This window comes from Corvus hawaiiensis, chromosome 3, assembly GCF_020740725.1.
Source record: "Corvus hawaiiensis isolate bCorHaw1 chromosome 3, bCorHaw1.pri.cur, whole genome shotgun sequence".
Classification (NCBI taxonomy): Eukaryota; Metazoa; Chordata; class Aves; order Passeriformes; family Corvidae; genus Corvus; species Corvus hawaiiensis.
Window position 1 is genome coordinate 75,335,204 of NC_063215.1, and position 24,131 is coordinate 75,359,334.

The 24,131-nt window shown below is 45.8% G+C and overlaps 1 protein-coding gene across 5 annotated transcripts; it reads right to left on the bottom strand.

Moving 5' to 3' along the window:
* Nucleotides 1-264: 264 nt before the first annotated feature.
* On the bottom strand, nt 265-13,265 carry AGT (angiotensinogen). 5 transcript variants are annotated; one of them, XM_048298836.1, is made up of 6 exons: nt 13,160-13,221; nt 9,972-10,137; nt 6,851-7,664; nt 2,987-3,251; nt 2,390-2,534; nt 265-1,939 (listed from the first exon to the last, which is right to left on the bottom strand). In XM_048298836.1, the coding sequence occupies exons 3-6, from the start codon at nt 7,638-7,640 to the stop codon at nt 1,748-1,750; spliced, it is 1,392 nt and encodes a 463-aa protein (XP_048154793.1). In that variant the 5' UTR covers nt 7,641-7,664; nt 9,972-10,137; nt 13,160-13,221; the 3' UTR covers nt 265-1,747. The 5 variants fall into 5 exon arrangements, with proteins under 5 accessions (XP_048154793.1, XP_048154792.1, XP_048154791.1 ...); XM_048298835.1 differs by having other exon boundaries at nt 6,851-7,667; XM_048298834.1 differs by having other exon boundaries at nt 6,851-7,667; nt 9,968-10,137.
* Nucleotides 13,266-24,131: the final 10,866 nt, after the last annotated feature.

A 24,131-nucleotide genomic window follows, 5' to 3' on the forward strand; every position in this document is an offset into this window, starting at 1 on the left:
TTATTTTCCATCTTCTTCATAAAAATGTAACATTTCATGATCTGAAATTTCATTTGTAGCCAATGCTACCTTCTGACTTCAACAAGTAAATAGGATAACATTTAAATTATTATGAAGCTGCCGCTTTCATTCTTACAGATATGCCATTGGCTGTAGTGCTTGATGATATGCAACTTACTGTCTTAAAGACATAAATCTGATCTGGAGCAGATTTCAGAAGCCTGAACTTATTTATGGACAAAAGCCCAACTGAACTGTCGCAAAGAAACTTGGAAGTGGGTTTATTTGTGTCTTTCCACTCTGCATATTCATACTTAATTACTTCTGTATATAAACAAGTACAGTATTTAGATGTTAGAGCATCTGGAATACATACAATATAAACGGATAAATACATGGATGCTGTAGGCTAATATTCTTGAGGGTTATTTTATTTGTAATGTTATGGCATTTTCCATTAAACTACAAGGATGTGTCACATATCAACATCACTGATAGCAAGCTGCTGGCATTAGTGCATTTAGATTAGATACACATTTCGACCACTGTGGATGATAATGAGCTGCTGTGCGCTGTGGGATATGTCTCACATGATATGCCAAAGAGGCTTGCAGTTATTTCCTAAGTGCCATCAGTGCTAACAATGAATCTAGAGATGGGACGTGGAAATCCTTGTTCCAGGCTTTCCTTAGTACCAAGGTTTGTTTCCCAATTCCTCACTTCCTAATTCAACAGTCATCTAATAATCTGTTGTTCCACTTTAATGATCCAAATTTTTATGACTCTGTTAAGAGTTGGACTGGACTGCTGTAATCATTTTATTCTCAAGAAGCAGCACCACATCCACTATTTATACTAATATATATTGTTGCCATTAATGCTATTTTTAAAGAACATATGGTTTGGATGTTAAAGTTTACAGAACTGGACTCTAACCAGTAATGTCCTTCTTTGCTATAAGGCTGTAAGGAATGCCTCACAGGTTATAAAGTAATCCAAGAAATTGAATTGTATTGGAATAGTAGACCTTGTGGTTTGGTTTTTTTTCCCTAAAAAAATCAGAGATAATTCTGTCACACTCTGAGAATTTATCCATCACAGTTCATTAGTACTACCAAACCCTATTTTTAGCATTTCCATAGAGTTAAGAAGTGAACATATCCATCTGGGCTGCAGAAAGAAGAAACTTCCTCTAAGCATGTTTTTGCTTCCAAGGCAAAAAATCTTGTCTCAGTGGGACAAGCAAAGCTTGCCTGTGCTGTTGGCAGCATTTTGAAGGGAAATGTTGCTGATGAAGCTAGAAATCTCTGTGGATAGTTGTAAAATCTTCACTGCAATGTAAAAGGGGGTCTCTCTTGCAAAACTGACCATACAATTAAAAAATCTTTTTAAAGAATGAAGAGGTTCTTTTCTATAGTAAATGCTGCTTATATATCTGTTTTTCAAGGTGATGCCTTGCATTGAAACACTGCCCTGCCCTGCGGCATCCAAAAAGGGAACTAGGAGCAAAAGGGAGACAATAAATGGAAGCTGGAGGAAGGATGTCAGTCACCTCACATGAAATAGATGAACAAGGATGAAATGTTGCAAGGTGTTAGCTTTCAAAAAGCTGTATTTCAAATGCTAACTGCTTCATCTCAAAGCTAAGTAGAGCACTCAACAACATCACAAAAGTATCTGATGAATAAGAAGGTGGTGATGGGAAATGTGCATCATTCCACTCCTTTCTTATCCTCTGTGTTTGCATTTAATCCTCATGCAGAGGGTTTACTACTCTGCCAAGAAAAAGCATTGCTCTTGACTGCTTTTCGAAAACAGAAAAAAGGAATGGCTTGTTCAGTGTTACATCCACGTATGCCCCATCTTCCTTCTGTGCTGCGGGCTCTTCTGGCTGATCTGTTCCATCACTGGCCAGTTTGAAAAAGGCTTTATTTATTACCTGAAAGGAAAAACATATGAGTAACTCTGGAGTCATCAGAGCACGATCGTGATGGGACAAATGAGAGTCTGAGTAAATAATAAAGCACATTGTACTCCACAGATGTTTAAAAAAAGTGTTGGGAGTACTTGTCCATAACATGCAAAAGCTGTATAACTGCTTTTACACTGGGCTGGTCTGTAATCATGTTACCCTTGTGTCATGGTTCAACCCCAGCCAGCAGCTGAGTACCACACGGCTGCTCACTCATTCCTCCCACAACTTGGCAACAACTGAAACTGTTGTGTTATCAACATTATTCTCCTTCTAAATCCAAAACATACACTGTATGTAATACTCAGTCCCCTACATGGCTCTGACTGCTTTGTTCTAGGTAAATTTATTCAGTTTAAGAGGCTGAAACTGTGCAGGAAGCATGATTTTTTTTGAATGCCGGTGATAATATTGTACCTTTCCAACTGTTATACTGGCGTTGCTTATCTTACTGAAATCTGCGCCCTTCCCCAGCAGTGCCGGCAGTTCCATATCTGCAAGAAGCTCCTGTAAATCAGAGCTATCTTCAAGTGTCAATGCCGGCAGCGTTAATTTAATTTCTCTGCAGAGAGATGGAGAGAGAGAGGCAAGTGAGTGCTTGTTCTCCACTGTGAAAACATCGTGGCTGGGCAGTCCTGGGGAATGGGCGTGTGAAAACAGCTGCAACAAGTGCTTGGTGTGGGGGCACAAACACAGTGGGTGCCTGTTACTGTTTCCAAGTGTGAACTGACCCAGATTTCACCCTGGGTCTGCTGCTAAACCCCAGATCATCCCACTTCATGGGTGGGATGCAACGGGACTTGCTCATTTCCTTGAAATACCCCCAGATAAAAAGCTGATCCCACCAAAGTTGAGCTCCTTTGAAGTGAGCCCCCTGGCTGTGCAGGGGGTTTCTCTTTGTGCTTGGTAATAAAGCCTCCTTGGCTGGATCCGACCCCAGGTGAGCAGGCAGGCCTGTGTGGCTCACCCCATCCCCTCCCTCCCTATGGGAGGGTGCATGTGCCCCTTCCCTACCTTGGGGACAGCTGCTGGAGCCAGGCTGAGGACTGCCATGTCAGCTCGGACTCCACGTGCTCCAGGTCAGTGCCATTGATGGGCTGCAGCAGCACCAGCAGCGCCGTCTTGCTGATGGGGACTTCCACCACAGAAAAAGCCCCACTGGCATCAGTTTTGTACTTGAACGTCCCCGTGATAGACAACATAGGGACCAAGAGCTTTTTGTTTGAATCCACCCAGAACTCCTGAGGCTCTTTGAGCAGGAAGGCTTGCTTAAAATTCACTGAAAAACAGATTGAGAAAGGAGAAATCGATTCTTCTCTCTTTTCCCTACTCCCCTCTGCCCCTTAGCCAGTCTTTTTAAGAACAACACACTGTGCCTTAGAGAAGGACTGCATGTATAAAATCACATTTAGCTACTGTAAACATATGTATCCCCCCTTTAATCTGCCTTCTGGTGGTACCAGCTCACAGCACAGGGACCACAATCATCAGGACTGTGACCAAAGCTGCTGTATTTCTGTTGGCTTTGTGGCCTTTCCTGGGGACAGGAAAGTGTCCCTGCTTGCTTGGTTGCCTGCTTCCTCCCAGGCTGCCACATAGTCCCCAGGGGCTCACAGGCCTGTGCAGAGGGTCTGCTTGATTTCCTCTCTTTCCCTTGAGTGTGGTGATGGCATGTTTGGAAGCACATCCATCAGGGCCAGCCCTTGCTGCAGGAGCACTCTCAGGCAGCTGGGTGGGCTCAGGAGAGGGAAGGCAGCACAAGCTCTGCCTGAGGTCTCACCCTTTTTACCATCTTACAAACCAAAGCAATGGGGAAGGTTGTAAGCACAACACTGAAGTGTTGGTTGAGCCAAGGAGGTTAAAAAGGACATACTTGAACAGTTCTTAGACCTTAAAATAAATTTCTTTCCCAGTTCACAACTATGAGAATCCTTGCTCTCACCTCCCACTGCTTCTGTGCAGCTTTGCATTTCAACATGTTATTTTCTCACTGCCATAGATCCGTGCTGCTGCCCAGTTGGACAGATAATCCTGTTAGCATTAAAGAAACTACTGCCCTCTGTGAGAAGGGCAGAGATCAGAAATCTTGAAATTGTTTAGTGGAATTACAGAATTAGGAAAACAGATGTATATTTTGTAGTAAAGAAAGCAGCTCCTTACATTAAATTAATTACTATTGGTATATTAATTTAAAATAGAAGCTGGTCTAGATGTACTGTTAACTACTCTTTCCTCCATTAAATCCAGTTAAATGCTAGATCCTAACATATTTAATCTGCAGTAAGTGGTTTTTTAGCATATGAACACTTGCCTCTTGAATGGGCTTGCATTAAAAGAGCATTTAGGCACTTTCACCTACTCTAACTTCACCAAAAGAAGCGGCAGGTAGGAGATGGGGAAGGTGTAACCAAACTAAGAATAAGGAAGTAGAGTTGTTCACCTTTTTCTTTTGTAAGAATAAGGAATGCAAGCAGAAAGGAGACACTTTCACAGGGTCTGTATAACCAGAATTTGCAGAAGTCAAGACTGTAAGAAGGAAAAAGCACAGAGCCTGCAGGTAGCCAGATGTAACAAGATGGGGTAGTAATTGCTTTTAAATATTCTTGTGAAAATACTGCAAAATTTCAAAGCTCTGCTACTGACTTTGGGAGTGAGTCCATTAATACTGTGCCAGTTGTGAACAGTATCAAATCAGCAGCCCAGTGTTGGAAATGGCTCCCTGCTAGGTGAGGGTGTGCCCTCAGACACGTAACTGGGTATGTACTCTCCTGAAAGGCCCTAATATGGCCATTTCCATCTACAGAAGGTGAGAGCTGACACACTGGAAGAAGTGGCTTCTTACACGGAGATCTCTCACATCAGGACACAGAAGTTGTAGGTTTGGCACCCCACTGGGTTAGGAAAGAAACCAGTGTCTACAGTATGACTGAGGTGAAAAATGCTGTCAGTCACAGAGCAAAGACATAGCCTGGGAGGGTAAAATAGTAGTTTGCAGTACTGACTTGGGAGTGCAGGAAATAAATGGTGTATGTCTCTGCTTCAGGTGATGATCTCCATGTTCTATAATACAGGCTTTATGCCAGCCTGACAAACTTACTGAGAGCATGACTTTCTGTGGAAAGTTTTTACTTAAAAAACAAACAAACAAAAGCAAAAAACATCCTAACAAATTTCTAGTTAAAAATGAAGTTGGTACGAGTTGTCTGTTCAAGAGAGTTTAACCAGGGGGGTGCTTAAGATTGTGCAGTCCCACAGTGCTATTTTCATACATTTTGTAATTATTTCGCAACTGAAAAAAGACCCCAAAGAACTAAACACTACGTCTATCAGTGAAACTTGCACCTGATGTTCTGCACTGAATTCTAAATGGCAGACCCTTCTTGGCAGCAAGTGTACAAATGTGAAAAAAACTGTGTGCAAATGAACAACACTTGAGACCATGGGAACATTTAGCTGTTGTTTTGTATTGATTCATGTCACTTTAGCAATGCTATGGCTGTTAATAGCATCTCAGAGCATATATAACATGCTCCAGAGCAAAAAATGTACTTTTTGCATTTTGCAGCTGTAGGGACAGACAAGGAGCATGACAGCATCAGCTGTCATGGATGCCCCTTCACAACCAAATGGCAAAGCAAATGCTAAAGTCATGTTCTGTGTTTATTAGAAGAGAGTTGCTTATGTGATTCATTTGTTCTTGAGCCAATTTTGTCCATCCCACATGTGGAGACTACAACATTTCAAATGCACCTTCTGAGAGAGAGGAGGCAGTAGAGTTGACCCAGTGAGGCAGACCCTTGAGCATGTGTTTCTAAGCTTATACAAATTACAAGTTTCCAATACAGGAGAAGAGGAAAAAATGGTTCTATTAAAGGAAAAATCTGCTCTTGTGACCATGCTAGAGTCTGTAACACAATTACTTTTGTAATATCGTATCTGTGGTAGACCTTGCAATGAAAAGAAAGCTGATGCACACAGCTTGCTGAGAGAATGACAGCACCCATGAAAGGCAAAGAAAACTTGACATCCAATTTTGAGGTGGGAAGATGGAGGCACAAAGAGGTTTTCTGGGCAGCACAACTCCACCTTTCGCAGTAGAGGCCCACTCAGGAACTTAGGGCTCACTGCAAGTTTTCTGAAATACTGTTACAGGTAGGCAAGCTGTCTGAAGTGTGCAGTCTTTGGTATTACATTCACTGATGAGGATCTAGGAAAGTGGCTACACTCAGAAGAGAAGGCTCAGTTGCAGTGCAGGGGGATTTCTGGGCCAGCAGCATGGAATGACTCTAGGCAATGAAGCGTCAATGAAAATAATTGCCTTGTTTCTTCTAGGTTTGTAGAAGCTGCCCTGCTTCCATAACTGACAAAGCAACTGTTTGATTGCTTCCTGAGCCAGATGTTGCCTCCAGACTTCTGTGTTTAATAGCCACTGGAGGAGTCATGCCCATTATATTTTTTAGCTTTTTTTGTATCTGTACCTCTGGCCTTCTACTCCCAGCTACTTTGGCTTTCTTTAAAGCTACACCCAGATCAACCTTGCTGGAAGCCCCTCTTGACTTTTAGTTCCTTTGTTGCCAGAAATGCTGCGCAATTCTTTCTCATGCACCTTCCCGCACCTTTCCTAATCCTTAGTGTCCTGGATGAGGAAAATTTCTTGGATGCCATCCCCCCCCTCCTCCTTCCCTGTTGCCCTTGCTGGCTCATGGCAGAGTGCAGGCAGGACCCCTGGCACAGTGGTGGGGAGCAGAGGTCCAGCCTTTTATCTGAGTCCTTCCCTTTCCCCACTGGCCAGGCATGACCTCGCTTCCTTCCCAGGAGCAGGGTTACCGCCCATCCTTCCCCATGCCTGTTCCCAAAATGAGCAGTGCTGCCTCATACCTGCCAAGCGGACATCCACTGCAAACAGCAGGTCGGCGGCTGGGTCGATGTCTGCCAGTAAGCACTTGCTTTGTCCCTGGCTTTTGGCCTCCAAAAAGGCATTTATTTGTTTTGCTGCCTTGCCTGGATTTGTAAAGTCAACAGCTCGGGTGTAGAATGCATCAGCACTGAGGAGCAAGTGCTCCATGAACAGCTGAAATAGGGGTATGCCAGGGGCAGAGAACAGGCTCAGTGTCTTGGAGAAGAGCAGCTCCTCGTCCCCACTGTTCGCAAGCCTTTCGATCGTCCTCAGGCTGGAAAGTAAATTATTTCCGACTGCCGTGTAAGTGCAGTCAGGGTTTCCAGAGGGGGGAACAAATCCCAGAAAACCCTGCAAATCAAGTGCTGTCTGGTTTGAGGCGCCCAGGTAGAAAGACACCAAGAAGATGTAGAGGCTGGTTGGGGACAGGAGCACATTTTGGCCCCTCTGTGCTTTTTGCAGTGTGCTGTAAAACCGCATACCCAGGACGTACACCAAGTCCCTCAGGTAGCCCCGTTCCTCCTTCCCCCAGGCATTGAGGCTTGGGGCTTCCAGCTTGTTGTTGTCATTCACGTCACCTTCATACTCAGGTGTGGTTTGGGACTCAATGGAGACAGGGACAATGGTGTTTCCCTCCTGAACCAATTTTTCCAGCTTGTCGCAGTCACTCTCTTTGAAAGAAAACAAATTGAAAGGATGGACGTAGACCCGGTCACAAGTCACCACGGTAAGACAAGCCAACAAACAGAGAAGATCTGCTGCCAGATTCATGTTGGAAAATTGCCTCCACGGTGTCTGCTGAAAGAAGAAATGAGGAGGAAAGGAGACTGGTCAGCCTGTTTTAAGTACAGTTTTCTTAATCACAGAGTGAGGTGCTACTGCTGCATTGGCATTACAAAGGTGGGAACTTCAGTATTTAGTGGTGTTTGGTCTGACTCTGCCCCCTCAAAAGCCCAGGATGAGACAGATACCAGTTCCAATGGCAGCAGGTGGGAAATGGTAAAACAGATGTGACTCCATTACCCACTGCAGTACTCTAAGGATTTAGCATGGGAAAGGTTGTGGATGCTGGTTATGCCTGCAAACCTAGAGCATGCGACTTCTGCAAAACCTTGGTTTGCAACAAATGCAACACCATTTGTTCCTGGGACCTGGTCAGAGCCATCTCTGCAAACTGCTGCACTGAGCTTTGCTGACACACGGACAGGCTAAGCAATTTGCCTGCTGTTATGCAGGAAGTGGGTTTGGAAACCAGTTCTCTTAAGGTCCAAACATGGAATGATCCTGCTTTGTATGTCTAGTCAGCAAAATACTTGGCACTAGCAGAGCATGGTATCTTTTCATAGCCCAGTGCAAACATTTATTCTAGCTTCTAGGCAAACACACTCCAGGCTCCCTTATATAAATGTGCTCACACTGAAACCTTCAATATCTGAATACATAATTAGAAGGGTTAGGCTGGGTTTTACTTTGGTTTTCAGGCAGTCTTCTCCTGAGTTAAAAAACCACCTGCTGCTCTTGTTTTACAAAGGATGTCGTGCATATTGGGAATGAGAATGTCATGGATACACAAACACACACGTATACCCACTGACAAATTTTACGTTTTTAGAATTCTCTCTTTTCCTATATCCAGCTTTTTGGTAATTCTGCTGTACACCTTTCTTGGATTTCTAGTATATGACTGTTAATCTGTGTATTTGAAATCCAAATGTGTTGAAAATTATGCATCTGTAATGCATATCATCAGCCAAAATGCTGTTATTCAGAGCTGCATTTTTATTCTTCTAGTAATTCCTTGTTCATTGTAGCTTTGTTCACCCTCTTTCACCCATTTCAAGTTCTGCAGAGCTCATTGGATGGGCAAAATGCTATCAATGCCTTGGCAGTACCCAAGCCCTCCTCTCTGCTCTCTTTCTCCAAGGCTTTTTGAGACGCACCGGTCTGTCAGGTATTGTAATTCTGGAAGCCTGAGCCTTTTGAGAGCACACAGAGCAATGTCTGTCTCACCAACACTTTACACAGGGTGGAAGTGCTTGGGTTTAAATCTATTTATTCAAGACCCGGCCCCTTCCCAGCCTAATTTACAATGCATAACCATATTCTTTCCCCTGAGGGGTCCCCAAGTATTTAATACCTAATAATATCCCAGTATCACCACTCTCTTGCACATACAAAAATGGAGATGTGCAGATGCTTGGTAATTAGACATATCTTGCTAAGTACATATGCCAGCTAACATGGATATCTACATTCCCAGGCTGTAGGCTCCTATCTAACTGCTGAGTTTGCAAATGGAGTTTCTGTTGCTGTGATGGTCACTCAGGATGTCTAAGTGTCTTCGTACTGAATGCCTGTAGGTCAAGCCTGAAAATATTTGCACCCCAGAGGCATGCAGGGGAGGACCTGCTGTGGATCTGTCCCTGTGCCTTCACCCAAGGATTGTTCTTCCCCATTAACTCCCACCTCATCCTCTAAATTACTGTATGGGCAGCACAGTTGTGCTGCTGTCGCCTCTGCTCCTGGCCCCTCTTCACCTCCCCAAACCTGCTGGTAGCATGTGACATGCATGACAGAGCTTATTCATTGCTTCTGACTGGTTAAAAAATTATCTTGGGAGGTGCCTTCCCAACTTCACTTTCACAGTTAGCCCAGCTACTGTGCTAGTGGATTTCTAGACTACTCAATGCATTTTTCCCATTGGGATGCTCAGGAAAATGAACCAAAAAGCCACAAATTAGAAGGAATGCCCTCCCCACACCGTTCTCTCCATCATACCATTCTTTTGAGGCATTACTTAATCTTTCCTGCACAGCAGGGAGGGTGACCCTGTGCCACCCAGGCAGGCTGTGCCATTAGGCACCATTGGCACCCAGTGGTCACTTCTCTCTGGCTGCCGGAGCCCCCCTGTCAGCTTTTGTTCCATGACCAGAAGCAAGAGGAGCAGTTCTCACTGCCAAGCACTTACCCTAAGCCCCATCTATGGAAAGTCAGCCTCGTTTATTTGGCCAAAGAAGAGAGCCCCGAGCCCTTTGGGAAAGCGTGAACACCTGAGTTGAAAGAGCAGCATTCAAAGCAAATCCAGTAAGAGTGCTTACTCGCCTCTGTCCTGGGGGGTGTCGCCCCTTTGTTGTCCCTCCGATGCTGTCGTCCCTCAGGCGAGCTCCTCACGACACCTCTCCCCCCCGGGGCGGTGGGACTGCGGGCGGAATTCTGCCCTTTCTACACGGCTGCGGCGGCATTGCGCAAAGCTGCTTTACATCACAGCCTGGGGGGCCGAGAAAAGTTACCTCAGGCCAGGCAGGCCCCAATGAAACCTGAACCTGCCTTAACACCAGCTGCATCGAAAGTTCCAGGGGTGGATACACAACCTTTAGCCAGAGCCAGCGCACTTGTGCAGCCTGCAGTTACACATTTACTAAGACAGACACAGGCGTTTTACTATGCAGAATAACTGATTATAGGAGCTGAAAATACCTCATTTTGGGCCAGACTGAAAGAATGCAGATTTCTTTGTACTTATATTTGTTGTATGGTTGGATCAGATTTTTGTCTTCACAGGTAAATTGCCTTTAATCTCTACCTTGCAGCCTGGGGACACACCAGTGTGTGAGGTGTGTATGCTACTGCAGAATAAAGTGATTTAGCTCTCAGTTTTTACCCCTTCTTTCCCTTTTGATCTGTTCAGAATGTCAAGGCTTTGTTCTTTCTCCTCTTGAACAAAACGTGTTGAAATAGAGAAGATGAAAGCCAGATAGGTGAGGTTGCCAGAGCTGGATCACAAAGACTTCATCCCTCCCAGTCTCAGTCTCCCAAGTCCTGTTTGGGAAAAGGGGTTGGGATTTGCAGATCTTTCTGCTGCTTTTGAAACAATCTTTCAACTTTGGCATGCCCTTTCTTCCTATTTAAGCAAATAAACAGTGAATCAAACCAGGGATAGTGCAATTGATCAGACCGGGTCTTGTTCAGTGCCCCTGTTATTCGTAGTAGTTAAAATCCCATGGCTCTAACAGGAGTAGGGCTGATTTATCATCTGTGCTTTGATTTTAGAGGGCCAGTCAGGCATGATTTGTACCGCAGTGCCCAGCTACATGTTCGGTTCAAGGAGAGAGCTGAGAGAGGGGAATGTTTTCAGTGCACCTGGGCAGCTGGAGCTGGTGGAGATGAAGGTGGAGACAGGAACAGCTGAGTCCAGCCAGCCCAAGGGCTGTGTGCCAGGTGCCTAACGCTAAAGAGATGAGAAATTTCTGTCTCTGCAGTTCTGCTTTTCATTTAAACAAACTGATTACCTTCACTCTAATGAGGTCCAAAAGTGGTTCTGAGCCCAGTCTTGTATAACATGCTATCACACACTGAAGGCTTAAACAAACAGCTTGAAATATTCAAGGTGTTTTGTCCTCATGCTGCCTGAGCATCTCAGTTGAGGAAGCATCTGCCCACAGAACAATCCCTGAGCATCTGCACCATCTCCAGACAGCTTTAAAATTCTTCTAGCCCAGCTAAGAATACAAGCAAAGGGAGAAGTAGTTCCTCCATGAAAAATACATTTCGCTCAGCTAAATGCCAAAAGATCAAGTTAGGTTTTCCGGTTGCCATCCCCCTTCTTTCCCCTCTACCCTGGGGAGTCCTTCCCACAGGCAGACCTGGGGAGACAGCTGGTCCCTTAGAGGCCAGTGGAGCTGAGGGTGGGACGTGAGCACAGCCCAAATCTTTATCTTCTGCACCACCACCCATGTGGGTCCACCTGAGGCACTAGGCAGGCATCAGCAGTGTGCACAAAGAGCCAGACCATGCTGAGCCTATGAGCTGGTCTGCTGTGTCCCTCTAGATGAGGCTTGAACACAGATAAAAAGAAAACCCAGCCCAATACTCTCTGTATTGAGGGCACAAAAATAAAGGCTGTTTCATGGAAGGGCACCTTGTGTTTTGTAAAACTCTGAAAAGTATCCTTACTAAAAAGAATTACTGGCTTTGGCTAATAAGCTACAAGTGGTGCTAATAATATATAGTACAGCTGTCAGAGTTATATATTTGCTGTGGACAATAAACACTGAAAGGGCAAATCACAAACCCCTCAACCACTGTATTTTTTTTTCCTTAAATCATTATGCCTTTGTGCTGTAGCATCCAGAGGATGTTGCTGTTTGGGTATCTCCTGCTTCCAGCTCCCCTGAAGGTCATGACCAAGCCATGCTGCAGCTGTTGGTCTCCTTTTGCTGTAAGTACCAGCCCTACATCAGGCATCCCTGGCTGCAGGGAATGCTGGCTTGAAGAAGAGCGGGAGCAGGAGGCACCTGAACAACAACTCCAGCATGCTGGTCTGGTGGCTCTGCCACATAAAGAAAGTTCAGTTTAGTTGAACTTTCTCAAGGTTTTCAGCCAACTCGACCTTTGGATCTCTTTTGGTGTTTATGCACTCAGTTCTATTGTTTTCTGTTGATAAAAAATGGTCAATGTCTTTGAGGAATACAGAAGTCTATCTTTTGCCCCCCATCCTTACCCCCCCATCAAAAAAGTAATCAAATTAAAATACCTAGCTTTCTCCAGAAAGAGAATTTTCACCAGGAAATGTTCAGTGTCCTGTTTTCACCACAGTGCTCCTCCTGCTTCAGACCACTGGGAATTTGGCTGGCCCCAGTAATGAGGGAGAACATTTGATTTCACCTTATGTGAAAAAGCTCAGACACAGCTCCCCCCCTCATTTGCCATTCACTTGTGCTCACTCAATTAATATTCCCCTATTAAGATGCATCACACACCAGCGCACTTCTTAGATCTTTGTCTTTTATCTTCTAACAGTTTCTTCTAAAGGAGAAGTTTTCAGAGTACGAAGAACATATCCTGCCACACTGGCAACACATTTCATCCTAGTAGTCCTTAACTACAGTTAGTCTTTCATTTTACTTCTGAGCCATTTTTAAGCAGGAGTGCATGAGCATTATTCCAATTACTATATGTGGACTCTGTTGTCAGGCTTTTTTGTTGGGTTGCCATGGTTTTAGGAATCAGAGTGTGCTTAAAGATAGAGCTTCAACTTTAGAAAGCAAAGTCTCTATCCTGCCCTTCACCTATCTGGTGCCCAAGGATTTTTCCCCTTAAAGAGAGCTGTGCCAGAGAACTTGCACTGCGCTGAATTTGGGCAAAAAGCTTTCTGGCAACAAGGAACCAAAGAAGGTGAAAGCAAAGCTTTCCTACAAGCATCCCCTATGCAAAACAAGCCTGTGGCCCACACGTTTTCTAATGAATCTCTCCCGGCAACAGCCACAGTAAAAGTACAAAGAAACACAGACCTCTCAAACCTGTTCTTCAGCGGTGAGGTGTGTTCTCTCCTTTTGCCCCACTCTCCGATTTTGGAGGGGTACTTGGCTCCCCCTTTTATACCCACTCTTGCATAAGCCAGGCCTGCCTCCCCCCCCCCCCCCCCACTACTGCCCTCATTTCTCTTCAAAACCTGCCTCTGTTTTTCCTGCTTGTTATTCATGGTAGCTGCTGAGAGGAAGCAAAGACGGGTGGAAAAACACTGGTGCTGCGGTTATGGGTTTCCTTGCAGCCATCCTAGGGATCAGATCTCCTGGTCAGCCTCACTGTTCTGAAGCGCTAATGTGGAAGCACTGCCCTGCCCCGTGAAAAATCTCTTGGTGATGGTGCTCCAGCACTTCTTCATGTAAATAGCTCCAAAAGGGCTTCAAAAATTTTAACCATGGCAGAGGAACACTACCACTACAGACAGCAGCATGTAATTCAGCCTTGAACGGGAAAATGTTTGTGTCCAAGCTAGAATTTTGACTGATCGACCAGGCAGCTGTTCTTTTGCCGAAGAACATTGCGTCTCCACTTTGTCAAAAAGTGTTTTCATTGATCTAAATAGTTCTGGGAAAAGCTGTATAAAATTCAGCACTTTGTGAGGAGACACAATAGTAAATATTTTATTCTGTTTTGTTCCATTTGTTTTCCAGCTTTCCCAAATTTTGCTCTGAGACCTGAACTCAAAAGGGCCAGATGTGCTCCTGTGATGATGTTCTTGTCTCCTGAAAGGCAGCAGTCCTGGAGGAGGGATAATAAATCACAGGCTCAAACCACAGACTTTCACATGAGGTGTTCCTAACTTGAGTTGGCATGTCTGACATACATAGATTATGAATTAATATATGGCTAATTTAGACATAATAGCATGTACATGGCTGTCTTGGGGTGACTTTATGATGTGTATCCCATATTGCTGCCCTATGCCCAGAAATTAATTCTGTGCCTTTCTATGCCTCTAAACTGAGCCTGAGAGGGGAGAGATAATTCATTTTAAATTTGAGGGTTTCTTTTATTAAGCCTATCTTGAGTGAGAAATAGGCCACAAACAGTTTGTTTATACAGCCTGTTGAGTTGACACTGGTAATCGTGACCCTCTACATCCCATCAACATTCACTCTGTCATCTGTTTTGGTAAGGGAACACAGCCTGGAGCCTTAATGAGGCTCCAAATGGAGAGGGCAAACAGGCACTGGGAAAAGGACAGGGAGAAAAGGAAAAAGAGAATGCCTGGGTGGCAGGATCTGACAAAAGGAAGATTGGAGACTACTGCTTCATCAGCAGCTGCAGTGGCCACCTTAGGTGTGGCAGTCGATCATAAGGATGGAATGGAAGAACCACTGTTTGTGAGACATCCAGGAAAAAAAACTTTGTAGAGCAGTAGAGTACCTACAGAGACCAAGACATTTCGATTTGGAAGAGAATCCAGTGGTATGGGAAGTATAAACATAAAATGCAGAAGGTGAACAGAAAGTCTTGAATTGCTCTTTTGTAATATTGCCAGAATCAGTGCATTCCTGGTGAAATTATCAGGCAACAAATGTAAAGGAAGACCCCTTTTGCATGCTTGAACTGCAGGAGACACTGCCACAGGATGCTGCAGAGACCAAAGGTCTTGGTACAAAAAGAGATTAAATGAAATAACAGAGGGCATGGTCACTGGCCTCTGCAGAACATGATGGTCCAGGTGTGATTGCTAACACAGGAAATCCCCAGACAGCCAGCTGTCATGAATTTTGCTTGATCCAGCATCTCTCCTGCTCTTCTCTAAGGGCTCATCTTCAACTTGCAACAGAAATAGAGATGTCTGAGCTGAGGCCAGCTTATGCTGGCTCATTTTGCAGCACAGACTGAAGACACTCTTTCAGTAGAGCTATACTAATGAAACACCACACTCAGCAAACTTGACCCTCAGCCTCAGCATTGTTCCTGTGCACAGAGCATTTAGGAATGTGCTGCTATCTCTTCAAAATCAACATAAACCCTGGAAAATATGAACAATTTTCAAAAACTGTGGGTAGGCTCTTAATATTAATTAGCCAGGTTTCAGTATTTTTCTCTTTTAATCAGGGTACAGGTACTAACTGCAGCAGAGTTACTGCATTGGGGTCTGAAATGTGTCTCTGTCTCCTGCCAGACCCATGGGCTTAACTTCAGCTGCACACAGAGTAGTCAGTGACTTTTTCCAGAGTGAATAAGTAGGAAAGGAGTACCACTTTGGCAACATGTCAGGCAAGTTTCTATACTTTAGTAAACCATTTTTCCCCCTATTCTGTGGGAATTGTAGCAAGCTGCCATGGGCCTGATTTTGTTTATTTTTGCTGTCTCTGGTGGGGAAAGGCAGTTGCAAAGTAATAAATTTTTGGCTTTTTTAATAAAACAGGAATAGGTTTTCATGTGATTTTTCCTGTGTTTTCTCTGTATGCCTGACCTCTGCCCATGCTGGCTGGAACCACTTTTCTGTGAAAGCTTCTGGTGAGCATGAGGGATGTACTCAGCTTGCCCAATTTTTTGTGTAAAGAGGATTGCAAAAATGCTTTTCAATAATAACATTCAAAGTACAGATGATGAAAGAGAGGGATTATCCTGCTCCTGCCATGGGTTCTCACAGCAAGGAGCAGTGGAAAACTTGGTAACTTGGCTCCCATAAACCAAAGGATCACATGTGCCATTCCTGTGCTGGGGTGGAGGGAAAGAGCGTGTCTGCCTGGATGATGCCAAAATGCACATGATGAGTGGGCAGCCTGGGAGCTGACTCAGGTGGCCAGGGCCTCTCTGGAAGGGCTGGTGTGGCATGGTGCTCCCTCCTCACAGGAGAGGTGCCCTGGCTGAGCCAGCTGCCTGGCCTGCCATCGCCCTGGCAGTGACACAAATCCTCCCTGTTGAAGGAGGGAGCATCACCATCTTGCCGTCTCTTTCAGCTTCTCAAGAAAGCTTATATTAACACTAGTACATATTCCAGCCTAAAATTACATTTGGTTTGTCACAGCTTGTGTTTGCAGGCCCTGACCGTAAAGATTGCTTCGAATTTTTGTAGCCTTTTTTTTTTGTCTGTCCCAGTGGAAGTCGCAGTTTTTAAGAGCATTTTTAGAATGATCTGTGCACAGCCTGCACATGCACACAGAGGCATGACTGTGGGCCCACTATGCGTGTGGGCAGAGGAAACCTCCTTCCCTGAGGATCTCAAAATACTTTGCAGTCTAACAGTTATATCAGCAACATATAATTGATTTGGGTCCTTTCTTGTGGCACATGCTGTGCCTGTGAGGAGCAGGAGACAATCCCAGACTGAAGCAGCCAGGACAGAGCAGCCTGTCCTGAGAGTAAAAGTGGATACAAAGAGGTGACATGAATCACCTTCAGTCGTGCAACAGGTTGGCAACACCTCAAGGACAAACAGCCAGTTTTCTCTACTCCCAGCCCAGTGTGTTACGTTTTTGACCATGCTGTATCTTCATCCCTTGGATAAGAGCTGCACGGCAGAGCAGCACAGCAAAATGCCTGCCTGAAAGAGCTGGTGCCAGCTTTGTTATCAGATCTCTGGTAGATGCCTTTGTGTCAGGGAGGGATTTTGCACTGTCCTAATATTTACCAGCTGGGTCAGCCACTGAAGTCTTAAAGATGTTACCCAACTTGAGCAAGGGAAGCAGCCTGGTGACTGTCGGGGAATTGCCACAATATTCAGCTCCAAAAGCCTCCACCACCAAACATCCAGCTGCCCTCAGTATTGCAAGGGTGCTGCAATAAGCTCAGCAGAGATTTACTCCCTGGGGATCTCCTAAGTGATACCTTGGGTGGCTGATCTTTTGTGGCACTACTGAGATTTTGAAACTCTGGTTTGAATTTCTGTACCCCAGCCAAACTGTCCACAGGGCACAATAGCTGTTGTCTCCTAGCCTGGAAATTCAAAGCATAGCCATAGAAAGACCTTTGGAAGATGGGATATCCGTGTCCCCTGCGCAAACTCAGGTTCCCCTTTATCTTTTCCCAAGCCTCTCTCAAGACACCTCCACCCCTCCTCCTGTTCTTCTGCCTGGGTGGGCAAATAGTTGCAATCAGCAGGGCTCCACTAGTTTGGGCTCTATTTGGTGCTCCTCTGAGCAGACTGTCTGTGGTGGTCTCTTGCCTCACTCGAGGAGTGTTTTTAATCATATGCACTTTGTGCAGTTCATTAGTGAGGAACAGACTGGCGCCTTCCTCACTCCAGGCATTACGGGACTCTTACATCTTCTGGAGCCGTAGCAAATCCTACTTAGCCAGCTACACGAGCAAAACTGCAACTCTCTTGGGACAGCAGCCGGAATTTTCAACGCTCCAAATACAATCTACAGACCCTTTTGAAACCTGAGATATGGGCGGGGCTTTCAGATTGGCGTTAATTTGAGGGGTGCACAACTAAGGAGTGCTAGAAAGCAGAGCGACTGAGCCGGGCAGCATTAGGGCTGCCCAGTTTGCAAGAGCCTCGCAGGATCTCCTTGGTAGGGGTGCTAAACAGACCCACCCACTCCTTCAGAAGCAGCTCCAGCCCTGCCACGCAGGTTTGGGAACCAACTTCCCCGGCCAGCGCCGGTGTGGAAGTGTCGGCAGGTCTGAGGTGTGCCGGGAAAGGAGAGCGGTGTGCATGCCGGCGCTAATCCCGGCGCTAATCCCGGCGCCGCTCCCGCGGCCACAGGACCGCGGCTGATCCCTTCCCTGTCTCCTTGTGCGAAGCTGCCGCCGTGCGGAGGCGCCGCCGCATCGCTGCTCCCGGCTCGGCCGGGGCTGGCCCGGCCAGCAACATTTGGAAATGTTATTACCTTACTGCCCTTTGGTAACCAATCATCCTGGAAGCAAGAGGAGGGGAAAGTTAAGTTTATATCCAGTAATTTTTTTTGCTACAGGAAATAATGAAAGAGCTCATAACTTAAAGTTTCTGGGGTTTCAATAGAGTGGCAAAAGTCAGTCTCCAGGCAGATCAGAACTTCCTGCTCTTCTGTTTTTACTGGATGGTTTTTAAGCAAAGGCTTAAATGCTGCAGTGTTGGGTTCATTTTTATTTTTACTTTGCTTTATTTTTCTACCTTTTCTGTTTTAACTGTAAAATCATGAAATAATAATTTAGCTTACTGCTTGAGGGATAAATCAGAGGAACAGTATTATAAAGCCCAGAATATTCATGATGAGAAAAGGATTAAGATTGCCTTCTGGCAACATACCCTGATGAAAGCCTTTGAAAACCATAACTCCTCTCATTAAAAAAAAAAAAAAAAAAGAAAAAAAGAAAAAAAAAAAGAAAATATCAGTGGGTGATCTTAGAGCTATTCTATTGCTCCCAGGAAAAGCTGAGCTCCCTTAGGGACTGCCTCTGACTCAGGGAGCTGAAGACATACTGCCACTTGGCTCCTCTCCCATACTGCCACGTGGTGTTTCACAATCTTAAGAAAAAGAATAAAAATAATCTTAAAAGCCCTCTTTTGTTTGTAAAACTGCTGCTCCTCCAAAGTAATGAGTTAATGCAGCAGTGTGTGTTTAGCTCTGACAAAAGCCTGGAACAACAGCTCAGAAAGCTGTGGTCTTTGGCTGGGTAAAGCACTTTGATGGCTGTCTAATGATGAGACTTCAGCTGCCAGCACAGATAATGTTGTCCTTACTTACCCAGGCACACAAAAAGATGTTTCACATTTCTGGGTGTGCAAAAGGTGTGGTAGCCCATGGGCTGGGCAAAAAGGGGACAGGCAGAGCAGAGCTGCCTTCTGGCACTGGAGTGCTGTCAGCATCAGGGTAACCCAGGCAAGCTGGGCCATGGTGGGGGAGCCACCTCATGGGGTCACCCTCCCTCAGGGTGACAGCTCAGCACCCCCTGCCCTCGGCCCTGCAGCATGGCTGGGCCATACCAGCATTTCATAGCCAGCCATGGCAGTGGGCAGTGATGGCAAAGCTGCAGGTGGTGTGAGCACACATTAATCCTGAGACCACATTGGAAACTGATGCCTCTTTAGGAGAAGAACCTATTGCTTTTGCACAGCACAGTGAAAGCAACCAGACTTGTTACATTCACTGTTATTTTAGGATCCTCCCTTGAATGAGATGTTGATATCCTACAATTCCTCCAAGATATTTTTCCCCTTAATCAGCAAAATTTTCAAATGGCACTTCTTAAAAACCCTCCCCTTGATTTCCTGTACCTTTTTACTCATTGCTCTCTACCATTTTTCACCAGGCTGTCCACAACGTTTTGTGGGGCTGTACAGTCCTCAGGTTGTCTTGCAGAACCCCTAAAGCTGACCTTTCTCACCTCCCTTCTTGCTGCCTCACTTCTGCCTTGAAATGAGGGAGAGAAGGGTACTCCAGCCCCTCTGTAGTGAACTATGTCACCTCCAGAGAAAGTGTGTATTACTTTATTGCCAGAATACAACAGAAAAGTCCTTACACAAACAGCCCCAAGCTGGGCTCAATTTTATCTGGTCTCAGCTGTTGTTAGAGCAATAGAAGTTGTCCCCAGTTAGTAAAGATATGTGCAGGAGCATGTGCAAAGCCTGCCAGGCTGCAAGCCGCTGGGCAAAAATCCATGCACTGCATTGAGCCAAAGTAATGGAAAGTATCAGAAACAGTGTGGTTTCATGTGACTGTGACTGTGGCATTTGGATTCAAATCAATGCAAGGTTCAGAGGGTGCCAAGAAGTATGAAATGAGACTAATCTCAGAGACAGAACAAAGATGTTTTATGTAACTTCACACAGATTCGGAGGAGGAAGGACAGAGAGCTGCTGAGTTTCACAGATAGTACCTCCGTCCACATAACATCTTTCTTTAAATCTTTGCAAATATAAGGAGAACAATAAAGGCACCTAGACAAAACCAGTCATTTCTCTCAAACACCTGGAGAAAGAGCACAAAAATGAAATATTCTACCCTAAAACAGTCCCTTAGAGAAGGTCAGATGACACTGAAGGGGTTTAGCCAGCAGGCAACAAGCACTGGAGAACATGGGGTCAGTCAGGCCAAAGGCTACAGATAAACCCTCCAATGTTAAACTGTTGACAGGGCAGGAGGTGTAATGACAACAGGGTTATGAAAGACTTAGTCAAGTTGCTGTCATTTGAATAAACAACTTAAATCCTGAATGACCAGAGACTACCTGATGTTAATGGGGAAGGAATTACATAAGTGTGACTCAGAAAAAGCACATGCCAAATGCTGAACAGCAGGGGATGAAAGCCAGAGCTGTAGCATGATGCTAAGCAAGGATGCCAAGGAGAAGTGGAAACCATAGATGTTTCCTACACCAAGCCTTTATGTCACCTTCTATCCCATGAACTATGCTGGAAAGTGAATAAGAGTCTCTTCTAGAATAAAAGCTGTTCAAACCACAGAAAACCAAATCAGACATTCTGCTTTCTTTAAGAAAATAAGAAGTCCATGGAAGTCTGACCCAATAGCAGACAGAAATTACACTGTTCCTGTCAGCAGTAAGTGTGCCTGAGACTCTGCTCTTGGCAGAGGATGCTCACCCTCTGCCAGAGCCACTGCTTCTTCTGCACAATGCCCATCTGGCCCCCTCTGTTGGTGTCCTGGGATGAACAGTGTGGCTTGGCAGGAGGGTGGTGCCTGTGGGTAACTGCAATTGCACTGGTGTTCACACTCCCCGAGTGCTTTGTTGCCGTGGCTGAAGGTAATGGATAAAACTCCTGATGTGTCAGGAACAGGCATTTAATGACAGTACCGGGAAGAAAACCTGGTGTTCAGCTTTAACATATGTTGCCAGCCTATGCATCACTCATGCTGTTATGCTGTCACCTTGAAATCTTGCCTGGTCATGGGGCTTGTAGAGAGATCTCTGCAGTCTGCAGGAGCCTAATGGTGTCCAGAGCAGTCCCACTAGGAACTAATTGCATTTGATCAGACAGCTCTCTCTCGGCCAGCAGCGCTTTCACACGCTGGCAGGCACTCACTCACTGCCTTCACAGACCAAGGACAGACCTGCACTATCACCCCTGCTGGGAGAGGCTTGGTGGGCTGGAAACCTACAGTTCCTGAGACAGTGGAATCATGGAGGAAGGACTCTATTACTCAGTGTGACAAGACATTAGTATTAATACTGTCTTGTATTGCTTAAATGTCACAATATGTCTGCTGTGACAGCATGCCAAATGAAAATGTACAGGGGCTGGTGTTGCAGCCTCTCATCACCTGTGTTCACCTGCTGTTCCAGGGAGTGTTAAAATACACCCTGCTCTTGCTCACTGGGCCAGGACACCTAAGGAGCAAAGATGTTCAGGGTCAGTGGCTCAAATCCTGCCTGCCATTCTCCTGAGCAAGTAGGATCGTGTTGCTGGTGTTTGTCCGTAAGAGACTATCACAGAACATGTGTTGCATTTTCGTCCCACCCTGAATACCTGCAGAGAACACCAAGTGGCAGGAATAACAAGTCATTTATGGGAAGAAATGCTCTTTCACTGCTTTCAAAAGGGGATTTCATGGTAAAAAAGTAAAACTGCTTAGTCCTTGTAAAACTGTGGAGTGGGTAAGTATGTAAGTGATACATAGATTTGTTTGTTTCTGCCCTTCCAGAGATGAGCCCGTGACTCTTAACATGTGACAGGCAAGGTATTGTATTTTCATAAGAACTGAAACATTTTATAAGTGTTTTCTGCTCATTCCTATTTTTTCCACCTGGCCTCCCCAGGCACCATCTCTCCTGTGCACTTTTAGTGCCTTGACACCAAGGCTGAAATCTCAGAGACATGAAGTTTCCTGCAGTGTCGTGACATGAAGCAGCAGGGTGAGGAGAGGGAAAGGCTGTCCCTGCCCTCTGGGAGAAAGGCTACAGCATGAAAACATTTCTTATTGCACACCAGAGTGTTCCCATAGGAAAGAATCTGCCTACATTCCCCTGCAGCAGGAAAAGCACCCATATAGCTCAGCCTACACATGTTCATATGCAGCCGAACTCTGAAAAGAAGAAATTTCCTGAAGTGATCCATGGTTGCTCTTCTTGGGACACAGCAGGTGTGCAGTCTGTGTCTAGGGCACCGAACGTCTCCTTCCCCAGTCAGCATGTTACTCTGGTGTATGAGAATGTGCCTTGGCCCACACAGAGGTGTTGTGGATAAAGTTTCTGGTCTTACTGCTGGCTGAATGTGGGATTTTGGGTACTCCAACCCCTGGGCTTGCATTGGCACTAAAATGCCTTTTACTGCCTTAACCCCCTGTCTGGGATTCCTCTCACTTGACTGTATGCATTTAATCTGGGCATCTACCCTAAGCTAGTCCATGAGGGTCTGTCTACAGGCAAATGAAAGACACAGTCATTTCCAGAGGGATCTTAAGGATGAGTCCACAGTGAGTCACTTTCTGGAGGTTTCGATCTTCTCATCAGCTGTAGAAAAAGCTGAGGTGAATAACTTGGAGTCTATTCTGCATACCTAAAGTTTGGTCAAATGACAGCCAGGTTTGGAGCACCAGGCCTGCCTTTTCTCACACATTTGGTCAGTATCCATTTATTTGAACAATGGGAACTTGGTCTCAGCAGGGAGCCTGTAGACATCAACAGTGGATACAATTACGGGGAATAAACATGAGAATAAGTGCTCTGAAAAAGAAAGCTTTCCTCACAGCACTGCTGTGAAAAATGGCAGAACAGAAAGGAACTAATTCTGTTTCACCTAATTGCTCTCTATAAATCATGTCTTGGCAGCAAGCTCGACTGGTCCACCAAAGGGCCAATTAAAGCAAGGGGAGGCTGAGCGCTGTTTGTACTCAGGGGTGTGTTTCATACTTCAGGAGCTGTAATTTTTTCCTAGAGGGTGGTATCTCTTCCCTTTCCAAGCAGAGAGGAATATCCATGTTGGGCTCTGAGTGTTATTCCTTTAGTGCATCCACGGTGCATTATCTGTCATCCTCTCCAGCCAGTGTTTTATTCTTCAGCGTGAGACACAATGGTGCAGGTGAACACTAGTTAGCAGAAAAATCACAGAATCATTTAGGTTGGAAAAGACTTATAAGATCATTGAGTCCAACCACCAACCAAGCACTGCCAAGTCTGTCACTCTAAACCATGTTCCTGAGCACAGAATCTGCACGTCTTTTAAATATCCCCAGGGATGGTGACACCACCACTTCCATGGGCAGCCTGTTCCAATGCTTGACAACACCTTCCATGAAGAAAATTTTCTCAGTATCTAATATAAACGACCCCTGGTGCAGCTTGAGGCCATTTCCTCTTGCTTTACTGCTTGTTACTTGGGAGACAAGCCCAACCCCTCATCTGGCTACACCCTCCTTTCAGATGGTTGTAGAGAGCAATAAGGTCCCCACTGAGCCTCCTGTTCTCCGTGCTAAACAACCCCAGCTCCTTCAGCTGCTCCTCATAAGACTTGTGCTCCAGACCCTTCAGCAGTGGTCAGACGAACAGGTCATGAAACCTGGAAATCAGTGACAAGGACGTATGTATTTGTTATTAAAATCATGTGTTTCAGTGCACACACAGAACTCCTTCAGTGTGTGGCCCATCAGAATCCCTCCTCAGGGTGACATTTTCTAGCGTTGTTCCTGTGTTTGCCCAGGGCGTGTCCTGCTCCAGGTCCTCCCCACTAGCCTTGCACACCTCTCCTACGCTCACCCAGCCCTTGTCCTGCGCCCAGGCCCCTGCCAGCAGAGCGGCCATGGCCACGGCCATCTCTTGGCTCTGCTGTCCCTCCTGCATGACGTCCAACGGGGACAACACCTGCCCGCCAGGGCAGCCCTGCCGCAGTCAGGCCAGGCTGCTCTCCCACCTGTGAGAACCAGGCGAGCTCGCACTGCGGCTGCAGCCCACCGTGGGCTCTGCTCAGTTGCCCTGGCTGGGTTCTGCATACCTCGAAGCTATCCTGGCCCCGTGGCACCTCCCGCCGGCCCCTGCAGGGTGGGGAGCGCTGCCGGACCCACGCACACCCTTCCTTGCCCGGCAGGCACGGGGGAGGAGAGGGCACCTCCTGGCCGC